This window comes from Hyperoodon ampullatus, assembly GCF_949752795.1.
Source record: "Hyperoodon ampullatus genome assembly, chromosome: 1".
NCBI lineage: Eukaryota > Metazoa > Chordata > Mammalia > Artiodactyla > Ziphiidae > Hyperoodon > Hyperoodon ampullatus.
The window spans coordinates 200,826,520-200,849,203 of NC_136914.1; the positions used below are offsets into that span (position 1 = coordinate 200,826,520).

Sequence of the window (22,684 nt, forward strand, 5' to 3'; positions counted from 1 at the left end):
TAATGTACCAGGCAAAAATGTGAAGCAGAGAAGCTGTGTATAAAAATTCAGATCCTCCATGTTAACAGTAGCCCAGGAGCTTGCCTCTATGGAAACCAAACACCATTCTAAACCAAGTTATCACTGGTTTATATCTCTAGTTGTGTTTCAAAGTCCTGCTTTTATTTTGACAGCAGCAACAGAAAACCTGCTGCATACCACTATATAGATGGGAGAAGTGAGTCCTTCCAAGCTGCCTAGCTCATACTTCTCATATACCTCAAGAGAGTGACGTGGTTCAAAACCATAACTTATGCTGTGACAACTGTACTCTGAATTTCTAACTCCTATATTTAAGTAAATACTACCATTAGCTTAAGAAATAAGGAACTCTGTCTCCACCCGTGAATGTGGTCACTGTTCCGCTCGCACCTGTCTATCCAGTGCGGGGGCTTCCCTAGGAATCACTCACCTGCACAGATCTGAACGTAGTAATGAAAGGCAACATGATATGATAGCCTGGTCCACTGGGGCTAGTTAGTAAAGCTCCTCCCCTGCAAAAAGATGTTTCAATTTGACAGGATTATAAAAAGAGAAATTCTCTTTCCAAATCTAAAATGCTATAATAAATATTCACTCTTACTCATGCTATTGATCTACTAAAGCCTCACTAATATAAGTTACTAATGATGAACAACTGCTGGTCCCTAAAATATCTGCCACACCTACAGAAGTGAAAAGATCAAATTAACGTCACACCTTGTTTCACAAGTTCTACCAACCATACCTCTGGGTCTCTAGCACCACTCTCAGGTATAAAGATTCTCTTTGGTCTTTAACCTTTTGAGAACTACTTGTGAAAAAAACTCGAATGGCTCTCAGTTGATGTACTTTAATTGTACATAGCGTGAGCCAGATCAAAACACAATACATTTAATCACCAGGTTGAATAAAAAATAGATAACACAAGCTTTCAAGGAAGGAGAATTTCTGATGCTCAAGATTCTTTTAATCTACGTACAAAGCAATTAAAATGTGGGGCGATTAACATACACACTACTATACATAAAATAGGTAAACAACAAGGACCTTCTGTATAGCACAGGGAACTATACTCAATATTTTGTAATAACCTATAAGAAAATAATCTGAAAAATAATATATATAAATAAACATATATATGTATAACTGAATCACTTTGCTATACACTTGAAACACAACACTGTAAATTAACAATTTAAACAATTTTTTAAATATAAAAAGAAACTTATTTGGAACAAAGAAAAAAATACTGGGGGCATAAAGCCTCTATAAAATCAACAACAACAAATTAGCACGAAAGATGAAGGGTGAGGGGATAAGACTACAGATAGATATAAGTGTGGACTTGTTCACCAAATTCTGGAATGTGAGAAACATGAAAGCACATCTTGCAAGTTATAAAAAGGAGGTAATTTGGAGGCAAATATAAAAAAGAAGTCCTATTTTACATAATGAATAGTAAATTAATATAACTTACTTTCCTATCTTGAAAATATAAATAGGTTTGCAAAGAATTCATAACAAATAGCTAATAAAAGATTAACTGTTTGAGGTCCATCCCTAATATTTTGAGAGCCATACCTTGAAATGTTCTTTCCTTGGCTTTACTGTCAGGAAGACAATGCTGAACTAGATGGAAATACAGACTAGTCTGTCATTTTTTAAATGCCAGACCACCCACCTGCTAAGACATACCACTAAAATTGTATTTGAAATTAGTGCTTCACAGGGAAGACTGTTTCTAAGACTCTGGATGGATCTAAAAGTAGAAATATTGGTTTTATGGGATGACAGAAGCCAGCAAAAAGTTGAAGCTCTTTCAAATACATCGTTATCGCAATTTCTCCAAACTGTCCTCTGTCTATATCAAAAGAACTGGTGGTAACTACGTTGAAGGAAAAGCTATTCATCTCAGCTAGAGGTCAACACATTCCACACCACTGCTTTCCACAACTCGAAAAGACAGGGAAAGGTGGGAGGAGGATGTGTCTGTCACAATCCTGTGTTTGTCTCCCAAGGTCCAGGAATTTAACAACTGTCATGGTCTTAATGGCCTTACAAGCCCAAACCAGACACCAGAACTTTTTAAAGGAAAAAAAAAAAAAAATCTAAGAAACAACCACAAACAGGACCAGAGTTTCTAAACAGCACCTACAGCTGCAAACTAAAAGCCAGTACAGCTGTGTGGAATTTAACAATGATTTAACCATTTCTTCAGCCACAGGTGGAGTCACCACTGCCTTCCACCCTTCATTTTTTTCTGCAAATGACTGAATTTACTGACTACTAGGAACAACTGCAGGGAGTCCTAACCTCTGCACACAATGTACATAGCACTGAAACTGTCCAACACCTGGAGGATGCTCTGCAAAAGCCTGCCACAGCTCCCATACTCTCCCTACAGCTGCGACGAAAGTCACTTCCTAGGACTGGAAAGAGCTCCCTGACACCGCAGAGGGAACAACTTCCTAGACTCTAATGGGAGTCTCCCTTCTACCTGCTCTAGAAACTGAGCTGACTGCACGTGCCGCTCACCTGTAGTACACGGCCAGGTGTCCTTCCTCGATCTTGTGGATGGAGGCGTAGAGGAGGACAACCACCAGACCCACCACTGCAGCCACCAGAACGCGTGCTTGAGTCATATTCATCCTAGTTCCTCCTGGATGAGGAAGGAACGGAGCCCCAGCCCCGTGAGTGACAGGCCCACCTTCCGTTTTCCACCTCGCCCTCCCGCGACCTGGCCCCCTCCCGCAGGCCGAGCTGAGGAGTCCTGTGCCTCTTTTCCCTCCTCGCAGAGCCCGCTTCCCCGTCGCCAAGCCCTCCGCGCGAGCCGGCCCGTGGGTCGCCCCTGCTCGGTGAGCGTCTTGACACCACCCCCCTCCCAACAGCCGCTCCTCCCCGCCCAGGGGAAAGCACTAACTGAGAAGGGGGCCAGCCGGAGACTCCGGACAGACGCCGACCCCTCGGCCGCGCCTCACCGATCCGTGACGCACCGCCCCCCGCCTGCACGCGAAGTCTCCACCCGGGCCGCACCAACCGCGGCCAACAGCCGGCCCCGCCCACCCGCGGGGCACTGCGGCTGCGCGGACACGCACACCGACGCCGCGCTCGCCCCGCGACTAGAGACGGGGAGCGGACGGGACAAAATTCTCGCCGCCGCCCGCCGAGCTATCTCGCGCGAAGGTACGTGGGCTCTCCACTGTGTACTGCTGGTTTCCTGCTCCGGAAGAGACGGGAAATCGGCAATGTGGAGTAAGGAAGGAGGCAGAGGAACGGAGAGGACCTCTGAGACAAGGGACTAGTCAGCGTGTTCTTGTGCAGTCACCTATTAATGTGCCAGAATGCTGATCCAGTGAGGGCTTTATGAAAGCCATCCAAGCAATAAGAACAGAATAAACTAATAAGCCCATAAACGTGGGCGTGTGTTGGAGGGTCCTCCGGGAAGACTGAAGACAATGAGCATTTGAGCTTCCTTGAAGCCTGTGTGACGGAAAGGAGTGAGATGCTAGGCTAGGCCCAGATTTTGAAAGGCTCGAATGCACTTTTTCTGTGGGGAGGGACAACTGGATGGCTAGAGAATAGAGACAGACTTCCTTTTCACTACATATTTTTCTGTTCTTTTAAATTATGCATTATCTGCATGTATTACCGGAAACAAAGGACAAAGTGAAAGAGTAAGAGATGGGAGTAAGAAAGATGGATACAAAGGAAATAAGGGCAGCATGTTAGAAGAGGTTGGGCAGTAATGGTGTAAGCCTTGAAAGGCTAGCAGTGGGACCACAACAGGACAAGGTGGACTAAGGTTGGAGGGCTCTGTAACCTCTTGGGCAGGGAAGTATGGGAAAGCAGTACCTTAGGGCCAGTGAGTCTACAAAATGGCTTACAGTGGAGACAGGAGACGGAAGCCAAGTTGTTAGGAAACTGCAACAATGGTAGTAACAGTGGAAGTGGGAAGAGGTAAATAGAATCAATTAAAATCTTCTTTAAAGGAAGCCCTCCCAGACCACTGTACCTTCTCCCTTCAATAAATGCACTTACCTGTATCATTCATTTGACTTCTACTACCTAGGAATGTATGGGACCTTGTCTGTACCAGATAAATGTTATTTGCAGAGCTTAGCTATTTTAACTGATAAAAAGCAAAGAGAATAAAAAATAACTTGTCCAGCCTCTGTTTTCTGGATGGATTCTCTTAGTTTTTCATAATATTGCTTGAATTAGGGAATGAAATGGATATAATGCACAACTGACACTTAACTCTGAAACGCTGTCAGCCAATAAATAGTGTTCAACTCATGTATCATAAGCAAATTTGAGGTGATCGCACTATAAGACTGTTCTGACTCACACCACTTGCCCTTACGTATCACGCAGATCAGGCTAGCCTGAGATCATATCAGCCACAAACCATAAAAATGGCCCCACCCTCTACCAGATCTTTTATCAGTTATTACAATATTTAGAAAATGCATGATCATTTAAAAAATCCTTTAACAATAATTTCATTCCAGATAAACATTCTTATTGTACTGCCTGTGTTAACTTTTCTGATCTTCCCATTCTGCTCAATATCTTCCAAGCAATAGGTACCCAATAAATGTTTATTGATTAAAACCTTCTAGAACTGGAGAAGCAAGAGAGAGACTGCCTATTTTAACAGCTGGTAGTCAGAATGTCCATATTCAGAGAAACAGTAGTACCAGATGACTAGAGTTAGGAGAAGACATCCCCAAGGTCTCAAACTTAGATGACTGGGAAAATGACACTACTAGCAAAAATGGGGATGGTGTAACTAAGACAGCAGTTTATAGGGCAAGGTATGAGCACAGTTTTTAGACATGGATAGTGTTGATAGGACATCTCAGGAGAAAAGAGTATATTAAAGAAGCTACCCAGTACTGTCTTTACCATAAGTCCTGTTTCATTCCTAAGCAAAGTACACTGAGAGCCCATTATGTTATTCTGTGCTCCAACTCTGCTTCATAGAATCTTCACATTTTCCCAAAGCATATTCAATTATTATAATCTGATTTTAGTGAACAGAGGTTCAAAAAGTAATTTAAAAATTATTTAATATACAAAGTGAAAAACTGTCTAGAATACAAAAGAATTTCACATTTTTTTTTAAACAAGTAACACCTTCTAAATTATTTAACAGATGATAGATCCACAATCCTTTATCTGAAACCCTTGGGGCCAGGTGTTTCAGAATCATGAAATTTTCAGATTTTAGAAAGGTGATTCAGTGCATATACCATACTACATAAACCCCAGGCAGGGTCTGTGGCAGCACCCTACCCCCAAACAAGCAAACACGTTAATATTTCTACAGCAAAAAAAAAAAAAAAAAAAAAAAAAAGATATTCACACTAAATGGGATAGATTCAATGTCAGTTCACGTTGGATGTGCAAGCAGGTGAATTCTGTCACTAAGCTTATGAAAAACCTTGTTATCAGAGGTTTTTGGGTTTTGGAATTACAGATCAGGAGTACAGACCTTTATAAATTTATATGACAAGACATGAAAGATTCCTTAAACAAAAGACCCATTTATACAAATGAAAACACAGATAAGCTTTCAAATACATTATAAATTAACAGGCATCTTTTCTTTGATATTATTAAATGTACATCTTAAATACATATACACATAGCACACTTAACAAGATTTGAAAGAATCAACTGGTATTAAAGGCACAGATGCACAATCCCTTCTGTAGGAAAGGGGTACAGTCAAATGTGCATTTGGGATTGAAATTGAAAATGGGATTAAACTAACTCCTTATGATGCCAGGAAAAGCACTGTTGAGTGCAACACAAGGAGGTAGGGTTTATTCTTCAAGAAGTACAATTCTACTTGCAAGCAGTCTCTTCCACAGAAACACAGGCAAACAATTTTTACTTAGAATACATGTTAGTTGAGATTTTCTTCTCTGTATACATTACTTTGGCCTTATGCCCAAAAGTTAAATGTTGAAAGATAGTCAAGTTAAATAAGTTATGTTTTATCAAGTTTGAAGACAAATGGATTCCAAAGATGCTCCTAAGTAGCTGTAGTATTTAAACAAGTCCACTGACTCATTAAATTCTATCTGTTCAGAGGTTAAAATTGCCGAGAGTCAAAATATTGCACTGTGAAATCATGTGTAGTTTCTGATCATAGTCATTTCTTCCATTGATTGGTGTCTGAAGAATGGTGTCATAAGAGAAAAACAAATTTCCAACATTTGCAGCAACAACTTCATAGGTTTGGGACAGTCAGTAAGTGGCAAGTCATTCTGTTAACCAACTCCAATCAAGATTCTAAAACCAGGCATGAAAAAGTTACAATTAGATATTGACTAAAAGTGGTAGGTATATGGGTGTTCATTTCTGCAAGTTTTCTGTATATTTGGACATTTTATAATCAAAAGTTGAAAAACCAAAAGTACAAATAAGTTACAATTAAATAGTTTACCTTTTCTGCTAACTAAAAAAAAATATTTCAGAGTTTTTATAAATATTTGAAGCAAATAATTAATGAAAGAGGAAATAACAAAGAATTAACATCAAGACTAAATGTAGTGAAAGTTAATTCAGTAAACATTTTATTGTAGTTTCTCCAAGTTTTAACAAATCAATAATTCACAGTAGCCAAATCTTCATATAAACACTTCTATAAATTATAACCATATTAACATTGTTCATTTTGCATACAGCAGTTACTATATTTGAATTACAGTACAAATCATGTACAATCTTACTGGAGAAAATTGATTGCTGAAGCAAAAAAGTACAAACCATTCGATTTCAGTGGTCACACTGCAAAGAAAGCTCACTACTCACTACTCATTTAACTTGACCAAAAATGCTATTGTTGAAGATAACTGATGACATAACCCTAGTATATCCGTGAGTAAGAGAAGATGGGAAGTTGAGGTCAAGCATTCCTCAAATGCTCTTTCCTCTGAGTTCTATTCCCCATCTGCATCCCAAATGCCAGATAAATCTAGCATGGAAAGTTAAATCCTTTGCACCCAACATACGTAAAACAGACATCCGTATCCATATAAAACTTACCATCATACTGTTGCCCTGTTTCTCATTTGCTTCATGCATAATAGTGCTTAAATGGCCAAGACAGTTCAAATTTTCTTCTATTATTTGTGCTAAAGTCTCCCTGTGGAATGAAAGCAAAGAGGCATACGAATTTCCTCTATTTTCTGGTCTTCAGGGTCAGGATGATTCTGCCCTTCCGACAACACTGCAACCCTGCAACCCAATGCAGCTGATTCCTGTAGTCTTCAGTTTCCTCATCCCTCCCACCCAGAGGCAAGAGTCCTATTTGTTACTCCAAGCTGCTGCCTCTGCTGGAGTCCACTATAACTGCAATCTGATTTTCCTCTGAAATATAAGTGGCACTTATATACAACTTTTTCCCCCTGAAAATGCTCACTGGGGGGAAAAAAAGATCCTGTGGCACAGCTAGATGAAAGATCTCTTTGTTTCTGAAACATTTCCCTTTCCTTATAAGTAGTAAAAACATCAGCATGCTTACTTCAGAGATACACATGTAGGGGAGGAGATACAAAAGTACAATCTTTTCTGCAAATATCAGGGAAGGTGAAAAAAACTGTTTGGAAAATACAGATAACAACAATGAGAAAGAAAACAAGCAAGCTGATTCCTGAGGGCAGCAGAAGAAACCTGTGACAGGGGAGCTGCCCAGAACCAAGAAGTATCCCTGAAGTTTGTATTTGAAGAAAATCCTGAATTTGGTTTCCACCTTCTACACTTCCCTCTTCCATATGGCCTCCATCCTTACCTTTTACTAACCCTCAGTCCCTACCCGACTAGAATCAGTTCTAAGCCATGGAAGATAGTCATTATTAGCTCAGAACTAAATTCTCATTCAGCTTATTCAACAGATAGAAAAACTGAGGCCAACAGTTCCCAATCCTTGGTGGTTAAGTACCACGGGTACATTATAATTGAAGTTTTCCTTTATAATGTATTCCTACTGGAAAATGTATTTAAAAATTCCTGTTGAATATACTTTTGCAAACAACCACAACCTCACATTGAAAATCACTTGTATAGAGGTAACATTTGCAACCATTTGCATCCCCTAATAAACCTACGTGCCTTTAATGAAAGCAAAAAGGTATTATATTTTATTTGTGTCAATTCTGATTAATGGAATATTTCCTCAAGTGCATATAATTAATTATAGCCTATGCTGTAGCTGTGGATGTATTACATTGAGCCAAATGTATAATGACCCCAAGATATACCCTGGAGCTTGCTTTCTTTAAGAAGATAAAATACCTGGTATCAGCTTGCCTTCCTGCCATGTGCTTTTCTCTCATAAAAGGAGAGTACAGAATGTGCAACTGCATGACCTCCTGAGCAGTGATGTTACATGGCTGCACCTCTGCAAAACTAATTATGGGCAGAGCTTCCAGGAAATGCTGGTACTGTAGAGGTCTCCATGAGTTGTGAGAAAAGCAACAATACACAAGCTAGCAAAGAGCCAATGGCTCTGGATATGGCACATCTTATGCGGAGAAAAATAACAGAAATGGATAGTCATTCAGCTTTTAGCAGAAGAGCAGGAATTAAAAGAAAATATAGCACTTCAAACTTGAGTTATTTGCAAAAATGATTTAAGGCACTGAAAAAAGTCATTTTAGAAATACTAAGTTATAAAACGAGTAAATTAAACTCAATTCCATTAGAGGGTTGATCAAGGGCCCTAAAATGATAACTGCAAAAAGATAGCATAATTTCTCAGAGATAAATGGTTAAGTGAGGAATAAAGTTTGGCTAAAAGATTTGATAAGCCAATAACAGATAAAGAACTTAGAACCTGGACTGAGCTAACAAGAAGTAACATTTGCTGAAGATTCACTTCCCAAGCATTTTATATACACTGTCTAGCTGAATTTTCACAACACTTCCCATTTTACAGGTAAGGAAATGTGAACATTAAAAGAGTCAAGTTAACTGTATAAGGTTATTACAAAGAGACAATCAGGATTCAATCCTGGTCCATAACGCAGTGAAGAATATGTCTTAACTACTGCACTGTACTGCCTCATTCCTACCACTGCTCTTGAAAATACAACTATCTATTGTAACAAAGTGAACCCACCCATCTTGAGGAGTTACCACGCATGACAGAGGATGTTCACGTTCTGCTGAAGTTGTGGGCAGCCATGCTGATGCCTGAGGGGTTACACCTTCTAGACTGGATCCTACAAGGGACCGAGCAGAGCTCTGTGTCTGAAGGAAAAAAAAAAAAAAAAAAAGATTACAGGCAAGCACCTCCACACATTCATATTCCTAAGACTTAACATTTCTATCACTACTTTTATGCATAACCAGACTATTTCTGTATAAATCTATCTCTACTCTTACACACCCCTACTAACTATCCTGTCCTTGACCCCTTTCTTCATTGACTAAAACCAAATGTATCTATCCTTCTATTCTACTTTAGTTGGAAAAAAAAAACCTCCAGTTGAACAAAGGACTGGTTTTTTAAACTAGTCAGGCACATCTACCCCCAAATTGGGTTGGGATACCACAGTGGTCTAGGGCTGAGAGGAGTATAAAAACAGGAAACTGGAAAGGAGAGAGATAATGAAAGATGATCATGAAGTCCTGTATCAGAATTGCTAGTGAGACACCAAGCAAAGAACATGAGCGTCAACCCAACATAAAATACACGTGTCTTCAAGAGGACACAGATCATGCTGATAAAAATCCCTTTTGCAGGGAGTAACAGCAAATCAATGTCATATTACATAATTCATTAAAAATTACTTACACAGGCAATTTTAAGGAGATGCCATATTTCTTTCTGCCTCTTTCCCTGCATAAACATGACAGTATTGTCAGCTTCTTTGATGTTACTGAGGGCCATTTCCACCTTGGGCAGTAGATCAATAATCTTCTGCTTACAGCCCAACAACTTGCTGGAGAGGTAAAATCTGTGTCAGACACTTATACATCCCCCAAGACTGTACCCCATACTCCCAAACCCAGCTGGGGGAATGAATCACAATCAGCATAGATTTAATGACTGATCTGCAAAGCAATGCACACAAACAGGACACATAAATGCATGCAGCTGTGGTCAGGGTTCCCAGCGTACTGCCAGTACTCTTCCTGGTTCTAGTATATTTACCAGAAAAGGGTATTACACTTTGAAAGGAACATGATAAAAGTATCCTGGCTTTTCTTTTTTTTTTTTTTTTTTTTTTTTTTTTTTGCGGTACGCGGGCCTCTCACTGCTGTGGCCTCTCCCGTTGCGGAGCACAGGCTCCGGACGCACAGGCCCAGCAGCCATGGCTCACGGGCCCAGCCGCTCCGCGGCACGTGGGATCCTCCCAGACTGGGGCACGAACCCGTGTTCCCTGCATCAGCAGGCAGACTCTCAACCACTGCACCACCAGGGAAGCCCTCTGTATCCTGGCTTTTCAACAGTAAGGAAAACAATATTTCTACCTCAAATGACCGAACAGCTCCTTGAGAACCCGGTCCTGACTCTGCACAGTATGCACAATGATTTTCACCATCTCCGTGCTGTCGCTGTACGAGTGATCTATAAAAGATCTCAGTCAGTAGGTATAACCTCTCTTCTGCATGAACATATCAGCCTCCAAACAAAAAAATTCCTAAAAATCTGAAACTAGTTTTAATTAACATCTCCATTTAATTTCAAAACTAAATTAAAAGACTTTAAGATTATATATCTATAAATAATCATATAACTAAAAATGAAGTCTGTGTGTGTGTATATAATGTATATATAGATTTATCACTGTATCTTCAGTTTTAAGAAGAATCATCTTGGCTATCCTTAACCCATACTAACCCAAGCCCCAGACACATATGCAGCTTTCTGGACAAGAGATCATTTTTTCTTGGATGATTAACATAATTTGTTTAGAAGCAGTAGGACAATTCATCAAACTTTCACTGACTCAAAGGAAGGAATCCCAGCTAGGCTTGCTTGGAATTTCATGTTTATCCACCTGTTTATACCCACGAAAACGTTGAAAAAAGCTGACCAACTTAAGCCAAATCTGATGCGCTAATAAAAGGACCTGTAGACACCTTGAAAATTCAGTTTGAGGGTAGTATGAAATCTTAAAGCAAACTGGTAGCTGACAAATGTCCTCAAATGGGATGGTTGTGTGGTCACAGTGAGTGGGTTCTACCATTATAGATGCCATCTCATTTAAAAAACAAACAAACAACCACAATTAATTGTAATATTTCAGAAAATGGCTATTTAAGTTTTAAAACATTGGAAGGTTGCTCATGGATCATGCTGGTATTTCCCCGGACAATAATTAGTCTCTAATGCAAAAATATTATTATTATTATTTGCTATTCTCTACTTAAAATTTTCTCATTTAACCCTCACAGGAGTCCTGTGACATGGCTACTGTTGTTACCCACATTTTACTATGAAAGGAGTATTGAAAGAGGTTTAAAAAAAGTTGTGCCCTTTGTAAGCACTGCAACGACCTCGCCTAGCACTCAACTTGATTCCCCACACATCTTTTTCTTTGTCTCTCCCTCAACAACAACCAGATACAGAGACTCCAAAAAGGCTCCTCTCCAAACAGCACTTCTTCATAAATCCCACGGGCTAGGCCCAACAGCTTTCCCATATAACTAACTCTTTTAGATGGTCAAAGACCTCAGAACTTTAACCTACTCCAACATAAAGAATGAAGAAAGTTGGTTTTCACCATTTTCAGCTGAACAAAAGTCTCAAGGCAACTCTAAACTGGAAAAGACACCAAAAACCATACCTCAAGTGTGATTACATAAGCCCCAACAATAGACAAAACTTCTTGTCACAACTAGTTTGTCACTCAAGGTGACTATCAGTTCAAAGAAGCTACCTGGATAGCAAGTTTATTTCTAGGCCCTGTGATATGCTGATATGCATGGCTACAGCAAAGTTTTTATAAAAATAATCCAAACAAAATGTTATCAATGACTGTGGAAAGTTAATCCACTGAGTCAATGGATGGAATTTTATATACCTTCATCTGCAATATCTGATTCAATGGCCAGAAGGCAGAGTAATGAATATCGATTAAAGGAAAAAAAATTAGCCTTGCTCTATTTGAAATCTTAACTTTCAATATTTTACTCTAACCACAACTTATATCACTTTTTGGGCAATATCTTCAACTTTTCTGTCCTCTTATTGCCAGCAAGATCCTAACCCTACATCAGTCTAACCACCTGCTCTATCAGTTTCTGTATCCAAGCTACTAACCACTACCAACAAAAAAAATTATACTATCATTCTCTCTGTTGTAATTACTAATTCACAGGGTTTCACTTCCGCTCTGGATTCTTAATAAATGTCTTGGATCAGCAACATCTGCCATTGCACACACAAGCTTTCAAAAATCTTTAGCATACTCCTTAAATCTATGATGTCACACCTCTTCAATTACAGAAAACCCCACTTCTTACTTCGGGATAGGAGGACATAAAGCAGTAAGATCCTCACCTTCCAACCCCTATACCCACATAAGTGTCTGTATCCACACACATCCCCCCCCCCTTAATATCAGTGGCAACAAGCCCAACCCCTCCTACTGTTCTCTGGAGTCAGCCTCTCAAACTTGTTCAGAGACTTCCCTCTCCACAGGCTTTTGGCCCCAAGCACAAAAATAAGCTCAAGTCTTTCTTCTGAAAACTGACCTCCCTTGATTCTTCATCTCCTCCTAGCTGCTCACCTCTCTTCTTTCCCTAACAGCCAAGCTTCTGGAAAGAATAGCCTAGATAACCAGTTCTCAAACTTACTGGTCTCAGGACACCTACACTCAAAAATTCTTAACAACTCCAAAGTGTTCTTCAGCAATTAAACTGAGAAATATAGAAATATTAATTTATTCATTTAAAAATAACAATAAACTCATCTATTAATACATTTTTATTCAACATAACTGTATTTCCCCCTCAAAATTTAGTGAGAGCACTGGCATTGTTTTACATTTTTGCAAATCTTTTTAATATCACCACCAATCTTAGCAGAAAAGCATTTAAGTATTGGGAAGCTGACAAATTTCAGCTGATGGATAGACGTTTTCCTACATTTTAATTTTTTGCTGGAAACATGGAATTTTATCATTGACAATACTGCTGGCTTTTTTCCTTCAAGTGACTGGCATGCTCCATTAATTTTTAGAAAATATCTGCCCCATAACCAAATCTGAATAACCGTAGTTTTTCTGACAGTCATTGTTCCAAGTAAAAATGGTGTTCCATTAAAGAAGAGGCCGGTCAACAGCAATGTAAACAACCGCTGAAGTGGTTTTCCTTAAGACAACCATCATACCTCAGTATGTAGCAGAAGCACTTTATGAGTACTTCCCATTTTGTCACATAGAATATTAAAAAGACATATACTCAAGGGTTGAGATTTAAATAGAAATTTTACTGCTTTATCAAGGACACTCTTAAATAAAACTGGTATTTTTTTAAAACTATGAATGCATGTTAGTGAAAATCAATGACTACTAGCATACTTTGGTGCTCATGCCTTCATTCATGCTAAGCAAGGTGCAAGCTGTTTACCCACCAATGCTTTTGCAGCATCAGTGAAAATGTCAACATAGTAAAAAAGGCAAATAACATCCTAGTATTATGAAAACAGTTTTGACCTCACTGACTCCTCTGAAAAGGTTTCAGGAATCCTCAGGGGTTCATGAGCCACACTTTGAGAACTGCTGATCTAGACTGACTTCTCCATTCCCTCCTGTCCCGCTCCCTCCTCAGCCAACTACAATCTGGCTTCTGTTCCCAAAAGGCTGTTCTTTGACCAAGATCACCAATGATATCCAAACTACTAAGCCCAGTGAATATTTTCATTATCATTTTTATTACCCACATCTCTGTAGCATTTCACCCTACTGATCACTTTCTTCTTGAAACTCTCTCTGTCCTATTCCAATAATATCATTCCTGCTACATATTTGAGCCATTTCTCAATATTTGTAGGCTCTTCTGCTTCTAGCCATTTCTTGAATGTTGGTATTCCCTAGGATTCCATCCTTGGTTTTCTTATTCAACATACTTTTTCAAGATGACCACTTTATTCCTATGGCTGATTACTCTCAAAATAGCTAAATATCTAGCCTGGGCTTCTCTACTAAATCCATATATATGTACACGTCTGTGTGTGTGTGTGTGTGTGTGTGTGTGTGCATGTATATGTATATGTATGTGTGTTTATATATACATGCATATATACATACATACATAATACTACTAGACATCTCTATTTGAATGTCCCACTGACACCTTAAGATCAACATGTACAAAAATGAACTCATGTTCTTTTCCCATTAAGTCTGTCATCTTTCCTATACTTCCTATTATGGTGAGTGGTCCTACCATGCACCCAGCTGCTCTAGCCAGAAACTTGGCAGGCATCCATGATTCTCTACCCCATCTCCTGCCACCCATATTAAATCCATCACCCAATACTAACAGTTCTACCTCCTAAATCTCTCTCTTGCCCTTACCCTCCTCTTCTTCACCCCACTGCCACAGTTCAGGGCTCTTTGCCTTAGCTAATGACCCACCTTATCCTGAGTCATGATTACTTCAACAACCTTATAACTAATGCACATCTCTAGCCCAGCCTCCCTTTAATCCATTATCCACAATGCTACCAGAGCAGTATTTCTAAAATGCTAATCTGATCATGCCATTCCCCTGCTTAAAACTTTTTAGGGTTTCTCTTTGCCATCATGATGAAATCCAAAATCGTCACTATGACATACCAAATCCTTTATTTCCAGCCACATCTCTCCTTCTGAAGCTACAATCCAGTCACGCTGCATCTCCTCAAACATGCTAATTGTTACATGTATATGTCTTTACCTATTATACTTAGATATGCAAGAGCCTACCTCCTTTCACTGAGCTACTGCTACTTATCCTTTAAGGCTCATCTCAGATATCATCTCCTGCAGGAAACCTCCTCTAACCAACCCTGACCTCCAGTCAGGGTTGGATGCCTATTGTATATGTACCTCATAAATGTTTGTAGAAATTAACTGAACAAATTCCACTACAATAAAAACCAACATAGAGGAGATTTTGATATTTGTTAAATACAATTTAAGATGTATATTAATTTGCATGTGTTTGTAAATTTTAAGGTGTAAAACATGGGTTTTGTTCGTTTTTTTACAATTTCAGTATATAGCAAATTAGGGCACAGACTTCACCTTTTATTTCTTCTATAACCCTTCAAAACAAATCAGTTTTTAACTGAAGGAAAATATCTTGCACATACATAATACTTTATAGTTTTCAAAGCACTTTCACAAACATCCTCTCAAATACATTGCCACATACAGTCACTGAGTTAGGAAAGCTAGGTTTCAACCCCATTTTGCAGAAGAGGGAAATGAGATACAGGGAGAAAAGGTTATTTGCCTGAGGTCACTTGGTCAGTAAAGTGCCCTATCTAGAATTCAAGGCTTCTGATTCTCAATCCAGTGCTCTTTCCAGCAGAACATGCTCTGTATTCAGCAGATGTTCAACAGAACTGTTTTGCCCATGAAATAAGCAATCAGCGACCACGTGCAGATGAAGGCATCATTTTCACAGTAAATGCTTTGGCCTAGCACATGGGCATCCCTCTGCCCATTCCACGCCTGAACCCACAGTATCAAATTCTTTCCAATCTCTTTAATTTTAAGCAGCACTTATTTTTTCCCATCTTTCCACACATTTTCTTGCTTCCTCTTTCCCTTCTTTGAGTTCCTTTTTTCTCTTTCATTCCTTTCTTTCACTTCCCTTTAAAGTTTTTTCTCTGTTTTCTTACTTTGCCTTCCTAATTTCTTAAATTCTCACAAACTTAAAAGCTGTTGTACCATAAACATCTCAATGGCAATACCCAAACTGGAATTTATTCTGCAGCTTATTTAAAATCCAGTCTCCTGGATTTGCTAGTGATGGTTTCCTAAAATGCCTTTTGTGTACTGTGAAAAAGTGTCTTACCTGAAGATCTGTGCTTTAACTGCTTATAGAGATCAATGGCACGCTGTTCCCTATGAAAGAAAAAAAAGGTTCTATATGTGAAGATAGTCTAATGATTTTAATAATCCCCAACTTGAAATGAACAACATTATTTGAATAGAGTAATGATCCCATTTTAAAGCAAGTACATATTGCCAATGAATATTTTACAGAGCATTTCACTGGGTAATAAGCAAGATCTTAAGATGCAAAGTTTAATATATTAATACTTCATATCTGCTCTGATCTACTATCACATATATAATATCCTTGCACCAGAAACACTTAAATGGGAAAAATTATGACCTGTGATTAGAGGAAAAAATCTCAAGTTTCTAATCAAAACACTTAGGAAGTTAACCTTATTTAGGGAATCTAATAGACAATATCTTCCTTGAACCAGAAGTATGGTAAGTAGGGAAATAGTTTGTAACTTAGAACACTTGAAAATTTCTTAACACTCACATGAAAAGATGCTTTGATTTAAAAAGCAAAGGTCAACCCAAAGAGTTATTTCCAAAATCTCCTGTGACTAAGAAAGAACTTCCTTTTTAAATATCATGCCAATATATTTGGGGAAAGGAATCACATATAGACTTAATCTGCCAGAAATACAAAGAACGAATAATCTGCTACCAAAAATTACAGACATCAACACCAACAACACGAGTTCACCCTTACAGAGATTCCATCAAGTCTCCCTGACGTCGTCCATAGGGGCTCTTCTGTAGCTCCATGATTTCAGTGTGCAGGGACATGATCTGATCCTCCAGGTATCCAATGACACCCACCTAAAATATGATGAAACACAAAAGAAATGACAGGCTCACCACCACATAACACAAAGAACTCAGAGAATGACTTGCTACAGTAAGAGAACTAAGTGATTTAATGCAGAACACTGATTTTGTTGAAGCCTTTTTATCTTTCAGATTATGGCATGTAATTTTCACATGAGCACCAACTTATTCCTAGGCTTCTCTCTTTTCTCTCCTGACAACAGTAGACTACTAGCATTTTCTTTTTCCTCCTGAGAAGCAAAAAGATAAAAGTGTCACTAACAAGAAAAAGTGGCCATCAAAACCACTGCATCTCAGTTCTATGATTTTCATTGCCTCTTGGTCCCAACTGCCTTGAATAAGGATGCAGAAGGATAAAGACATGGGATTTCCCAACCCAGGATACCAACTGCCCCACCCATGTCCTCAGGGAAGTGCTGGCATCAAGAAGAGCAACAGGGCTTCCCTGGTGGCTCAGTGGTTGAGAGTCTGCCTGCCGATGCAGAGGACACGGGTTCGTGTCCTGGTCCAGGAGAATCCCACATGCCGCGGAGCGGCTGGGCCCATGAACCATGGCCGCTGAGCCTGCGCGTCAGAGCCTGTGCCACAACAGTGGGAGGCCCGCGTACCGCAAAAAAAAAAAAAAAAGAAGAGCAACAACTTAGTGGGACCACAGACAGATGTACCGGGTAAGGAAGGAATCTGCCACCTAGAGAATGATTTATACCTAGTGTGACCATATAATTTATTGTCCGAACTAGCATAATTTTGAGAGTATTATTGATAATTATGGCAAGACAGGTATAAACTGAAACTGTCCCAGGTAAACCAGGATGTCCAGCCATCCTATCTAAACCAGTCATAAAAATAACAGTGATAACTACCATCTGTTATTCACTCCCATTTAATCTGTATAACCCTATTAAAAAAAGGTACAGTCCCTATAATATCATATGGAAACTGAAGCTCAGTGCGACTTCAATTTAGTCTCTTTTGCCCAAAGCCTTGGTTTTCATCCACTACGGTACTTCCCTCTATATATGCAAAGTATTTACTAGATATTTGGCTGATATTCAGGAATGACATGAAAAATACTCTACAAACCAAAACCAAAGACAATTTCTAAGGGAGACCTCAGGAATTAATAAGCACACAAAGTGAGCTCAATGATTTTACCTCAGCATAGTGGATAGCCTTTTCTTCCATTTCTTTCCATGCTTTTAACATTTTTTCTGAGGCTAAAAAAAAAGTCTTAATTGGTTATCTCAGAAATAGCCATAGCTTTATTACTGACCTACCCATCTCCTTGCCATATCAACATCAAAAACAGAGTTATGAGTTGAATTGTCCCCCTAAAAGATATGCTGAAGTCCTAACTCAGTACCTCAGAATTTGACCTGATTTGGAAACAGAGTCACTGCAGATGCAATTAGCTAAATTAAGATGGACTCAATCCAGTATGACTAGTGTCCTTATAAGAAGAGGAGAAGAGACACAGACACAGACACGTGAAGGGAAAGCTCCATTTGACAACAGAGGCTGAGATTTAAGTGCTACAGCTGCAAGACAAGGAATGCCAAGGATTGCTGGCAAACCATCAGAAACTAGGAAGAATCAAGGAAGGATTCTTCTCCACAGGTTTCAGAGAGAGCACGGCCCTGCCAACACATTGATTCTGGACTTCAAGCCTCTGAAACTGTGAGATAATAAATTTCTGTTGTTTTAAGCCACGCAGTTTATAGCAATTTGTTATGGCAACCCTAGGAAGCCAACACAGATGATTTTCTCTTTAAAAAAAAAAAAGAAAGAACATTTTAAAAGTAATACATGAACATGATCTTCTTAAAAAATCAAATACTATATTGGGGTATAAAAAGAAAAGTCTCTCTCTTCCCCTCCATCCTCCACCCTCAAGGATCCCTTTGTTAGTCATTTCTAACATAGACACATATCCTTTTCTCTCACAAATGGGACCATCTATATATACTTTTCCTTCTTTGCTTTTTTCCCCAACTTAAAACATTGCTGCCGTTAAAGACCTAAGTGATCTTTTAACATCAGCACACATAGGGCTACATCACTCTTTTTAAACAGCAGTATAAGATATACAACTGACAAGTCAAAGATAATTTGATAAAATAATTATAATGTTTTGCCATTCATCAGAGTGCCTATAATATACAAATAGAAATAAAACAGGAATCATAGAACCTGCTTTAGTGGGTAAACTTATTTACCCAACTAGACACTGCTGATCATTTATTCTGAAATACACATGCCTTGCTCAGGATAAGTATACAAACCAGATTTATTTCCCAAAAAAAGATTTGTTTCATGAAAGAAAATAGAAATGCTGAAGGCGACCCTTTTGGTTTATTATTTGAATTTTAACTCTGCTTTTCACATGTCCTTAGTACATCTGAAGGGAGATAAACTTGGAGTGAAATACTGAAAAATTGGAGGCTGCATACAATAAAAAACAGTGGGACTCCACGGTAGGTGGTTTGGGGGAAACAAAAACCCTGGAATTATTTGTGTTATTATTTATAGAAAGATAAGTAGTTTAAGACTTCCCAGGCTAAGAAGTCACCCCAATACAGACTTTGTATCTATTTTCTAAATGAGGTTTGAAAATTGCAAATTCTTAAATCATTTTTGTATTTTCCTGAAGCTGAACAATTTTAGTCCAACTGTGGTGGTGGTGGTGGTGGGGATGGGAGGTGGCGGGGGAAGGGCAGGGGGGAAATAAAGTTGCTCAACTAAAGGTTAAGAATAAAAAACTAACATTCAAACCAAACACGGTTTATGATGATCTGAGATGTCCTCTCTTTTGTTCTAGTTTGAATGTAAGTGAAACAACTGGCTAAGAAGAAAGCAACATAGCAAATGGCTTTAAGAGACTAGACACTTCTTTCAAATACATTACCCAACACTTACATATCCCATAAGTCATCTGCTCACTATATCTTTCCAAGTCAAGCTGAATGCTTTTGTGAAAAAACTCCAATTTAGCTTTCAGTTGCTGAGATGCTGAGATTAAAGTGTTCTTCATTTTTGTTAAGTTAGCATTATATCTAAGAAGACTTAACCTAAACCAGAGCAAGAAAAAAAAAAGATATAAGCATTTCAGAAACACTGGACAAAAGTTTAAAGACTCAAATTGCCATAAGCCTAAAGCCTATGTTTCTATGAGAAACAGCTGATCTCTAGAATCTGGTCTCTAAAGACTTCCTGCCCATGATACTCTATGATAAAACAATCTTCTTATACTAGGACTGTTCAGGAACTACTGTCAAGCTTTTGTAACTGGATGGTTTCAGACCATTAGTAAGAATTCTACAAGTCTGATCAGAATATTACATTTCAAATTGGCCCAGTATATAGTATTGCATGGGATATTGACTAGCGAAAACTGGCAAAATTAATTCTTGAGCATTAATGCACATGACATTGTGCGTGTAAACAACAGAATCCACTTACATTGCTGCTCTCTGTCCCTGAAAGAGCCTGCTGTAGTCTTCTTTTAGCCCAGACACATAGTGCACTGCTTCGGCCCATACTTTACGCAGCTGTATAATTGGAAGCTGTATTTTGCTGTCCTGTACTATGTGTAAGAAGTTGGGGAAAAGGAGAGGGGAGTTACTTTTTAAGATTCTAGAGTTCATTTACTATTCTTTGTGATTTCCTGTCCATACAAATAGCATTCCCATAGATACTAGAAACGGATGCTAGAAAGAACCATTTGTTACTGTTTCATTCAGTCAATGTACATTTACCAAGCACCTGTACACCTAACGTGAGCCCTCCAGATACAAGGGGAAATAAAAATGAAGATGTAATTACTACATAATCGCAAAGCTTACAATTATTCCTGTCTTTTTTCCCTTGCTTCTCTCCAACCTGGAATACTCTTTTTTTCTCTCCACTAATTCAAATTCTTTATTTCTCTGAAGATCTAAATCAAGTCCCACGTCCTCCACGATCTGCCACAGTCTTTTCTGCTTCTGAATAACAAATTTCATCTCCTGGACTACCAACTCAGCTTCAGGAAAACTTTATTTTTTACAGTATATGATTACAGGGTAAATAGCAGCTTAATAAGAAATGCATTCCTCAATGTAAGACTTATGAAATTATCTATTTATGATTATCTCTTGTCTTTTCTTTGGTAAAGGGAATGCTTCTTTCTAAAACCATGGCAGGTATATATTAAGTTCAATGAAATTCCATTTTAACATTATAAAATTCTCCAAGATTGAAGAGAGATTCATCTCATATTTAAGGTGGCAATTATATTCTCTGTTATTCTTTTCCAATGAAAATCTTCAGAGAAAGGTCACTACACTGGATTTCATATTGAGAAAACACATTATCTGAAACAGACTTCAAAAAACTAAAGCTGTGTAACTGGAAAAATCTTTGCCTCCCCTAATAATGATTAATAGCCTCAAATAACTTTTCTTCTGTTTTTATATACCCACACTTACTCGAGGCTTCCTATAAGAGACCAAACAAAACAAAACAAAACCCACACCTTTTCAAAAAGAGTCTGGGTGAAGAGAGCCTGAAAAAAAATCATATACTGTCAAAAATAAAGTCTGGGGCTTCCCTGGTGGCTCAGTGGTTGAGAGTCCGCCTGCTGATGCAGGGGACGCGGGTTCGTGCCCCGGTCCAGGAAGACATGCCACGGAGCGGCTGGGCCCATGAGCCATGGCCGCTGAGCCTGCGCGTCTGGAGCCTGTGCCCCGCAATGGGAGAGGCCACAACAGTGAGAGGCCTGCGTACCGAAAAAAAAAAAAAAAGTCTGAAAGGGCCTAGAAATGATACCCCAAGTATCCAGATTTTGGTTTCTAATATTATTCTCAATTAAAATGAAAGGAACCAGGGCTCCTTGGAGAAATGGCCGATTCTAGGACTAGGGCAGGAATTTTAAAAGATGGTCCTAGAATACCATGTGGTGCCAGAAAGTAAGGAAGTGCTTGAAAAAACAAAAACAGAAACACCCTTATTGATGGGACAAGTAAAAGGGGCACAGGAAGCCAACTTAAAGAGCTCCTAATGTAAGCTCCAACAATTTGAACAACAAAATAAATAAACTAGTATTGGATTATAATCCATAATATAAAGTAAATATCCATGAATTCAAATTGATATAATAAATAATTGAATAAATTAATAAATGGGAAAGAAGAGATAAATCTTGTGTGCAAAAGAATTCCAAACAAATTATGTAGATACTCTACCCTAAAGGAGGGGGAGCATAACTTCCACTCCTTAAGTGTGGGTTCTTGCATAGTGATTTCCTTCCACAGAGTACAGTATGGAATGGGGGGGAAAGACTAAACTTTACAGTGGAGAAAGCTGACAAACACTACTTCAGCCATGTAAGCAAGGGCAATACTAACAGTCATTAATCATGTTGACAATATGTACCCTTTACATAATGTGATGAAAACAACACTTGAATTCTGTGATCTTTCTCTCAAAAATCCATTTTCCTAGTCTAATCATGAGAAAAAATATCAGATAAATTGCAACAGTGGGGCATCCTACAAAATATTTGACCAGTACTTTCAAGGTCATCAAAAACAAGGAAAATCTGAGAAATTATCACAACCAAGAAGAGCCTAAGGAGACATGACAACTAAATGTAATGTGGTATCCTGGATGGGATTCTGGAACAGAAAAGGGACATCAGATTAAAAACTAAAAGAAATCTGAATAAAGTATGAACTTCAGTTAATAATAATATATTGGTTCATTAATTGTAACAAAAGTATCATACTAATGTTTAAGTTGTTAACAATAGGGGAAGCTATATGTGTGGGGGA

The 22,684-nt window shown here is 38.6% G+C and overlaps 2 protein-coding genes across 2 annotated transcripts in view; both read right to left on the reverse strand.

The window, feature by feature from the left end:
- ERLIN1 (ER lipid raft associated 1) overlaps positions 1 to 2,684 on the reverse strand; it is a gene marked incomplete at its 3' end in the record, with an annotated part of 33,894 nt that extends 31,210 nt beyond the window's left edge. The window contains exons 1-2 of the mRNA XM_079698525.1: positions 2,557 to 2,684; positions 452 to 533 (exon numbers count right to left, since the gene is read on the reverse strand). Coding sequence (XP_079554651.1) covers positions 452 to 533; positions 2,557 to 2,669 — 195 coding nt within the window. The 5' untranslated portion in view covers positions 2,670 to 2,684. The remainder of the gene's footprint in view (positions 1 to 451; positions 534 to 2,556) is intronic.
- A 3,492-nt stretch (positions 2,685 to 6,176) lies between these two features.
- Positions 6,177 to 22,684, reverse strand: part of CHUK (component of inhibitor of nuclear factor kappa B kinase complex) — a gene marked incomplete at its 5' end in the record, with an annotated part of 33,751 nt that continues 17,243 nt past the window's right edge. The window contains 10 exons of the mRNA XM_079715353.1: positions 6,177 to 6,324; positions 7,081 to 7,180; positions 9,155 to 9,285; positions 9,833 to 9,980; positions 10,513 to 10,609; positions 16,057 to 16,106; positions 16,756 to 16,865; positions 18,030 to 18,091; positions 19,791 to 19,942; positions 20,334 to 20,457. Coding sequence (XP_079571479.1) covers positions 6,295 to 6,324; positions 7,081 to 7,180; positions 9,155 to 9,285; positions 9,833 to 9,980; positions 10,513 to 10,609; positions 16,057 to 16,106; positions 16,756 to 16,865; positions 18,030 to 18,091; positions 19,791 to 19,942; positions 20,334 to 20,457 — 1,004 coding nt within the window. The 3' untranslated portion in view covers positions 6,177 to 6,294. The remainder of the gene's footprint in view (positions 6,325 to 7,080; positions 7,181 to 9,154; positions 9,286 to 9,832; positions 9,981 to 10,512; positions 10,610 to 16,056; positions 16,107 to 16,755; positions 16,866 to 18,029; positions 18,092 to 19,790; positions 19,943 to 20,333; positions 20,458 to 22,684) is intronic.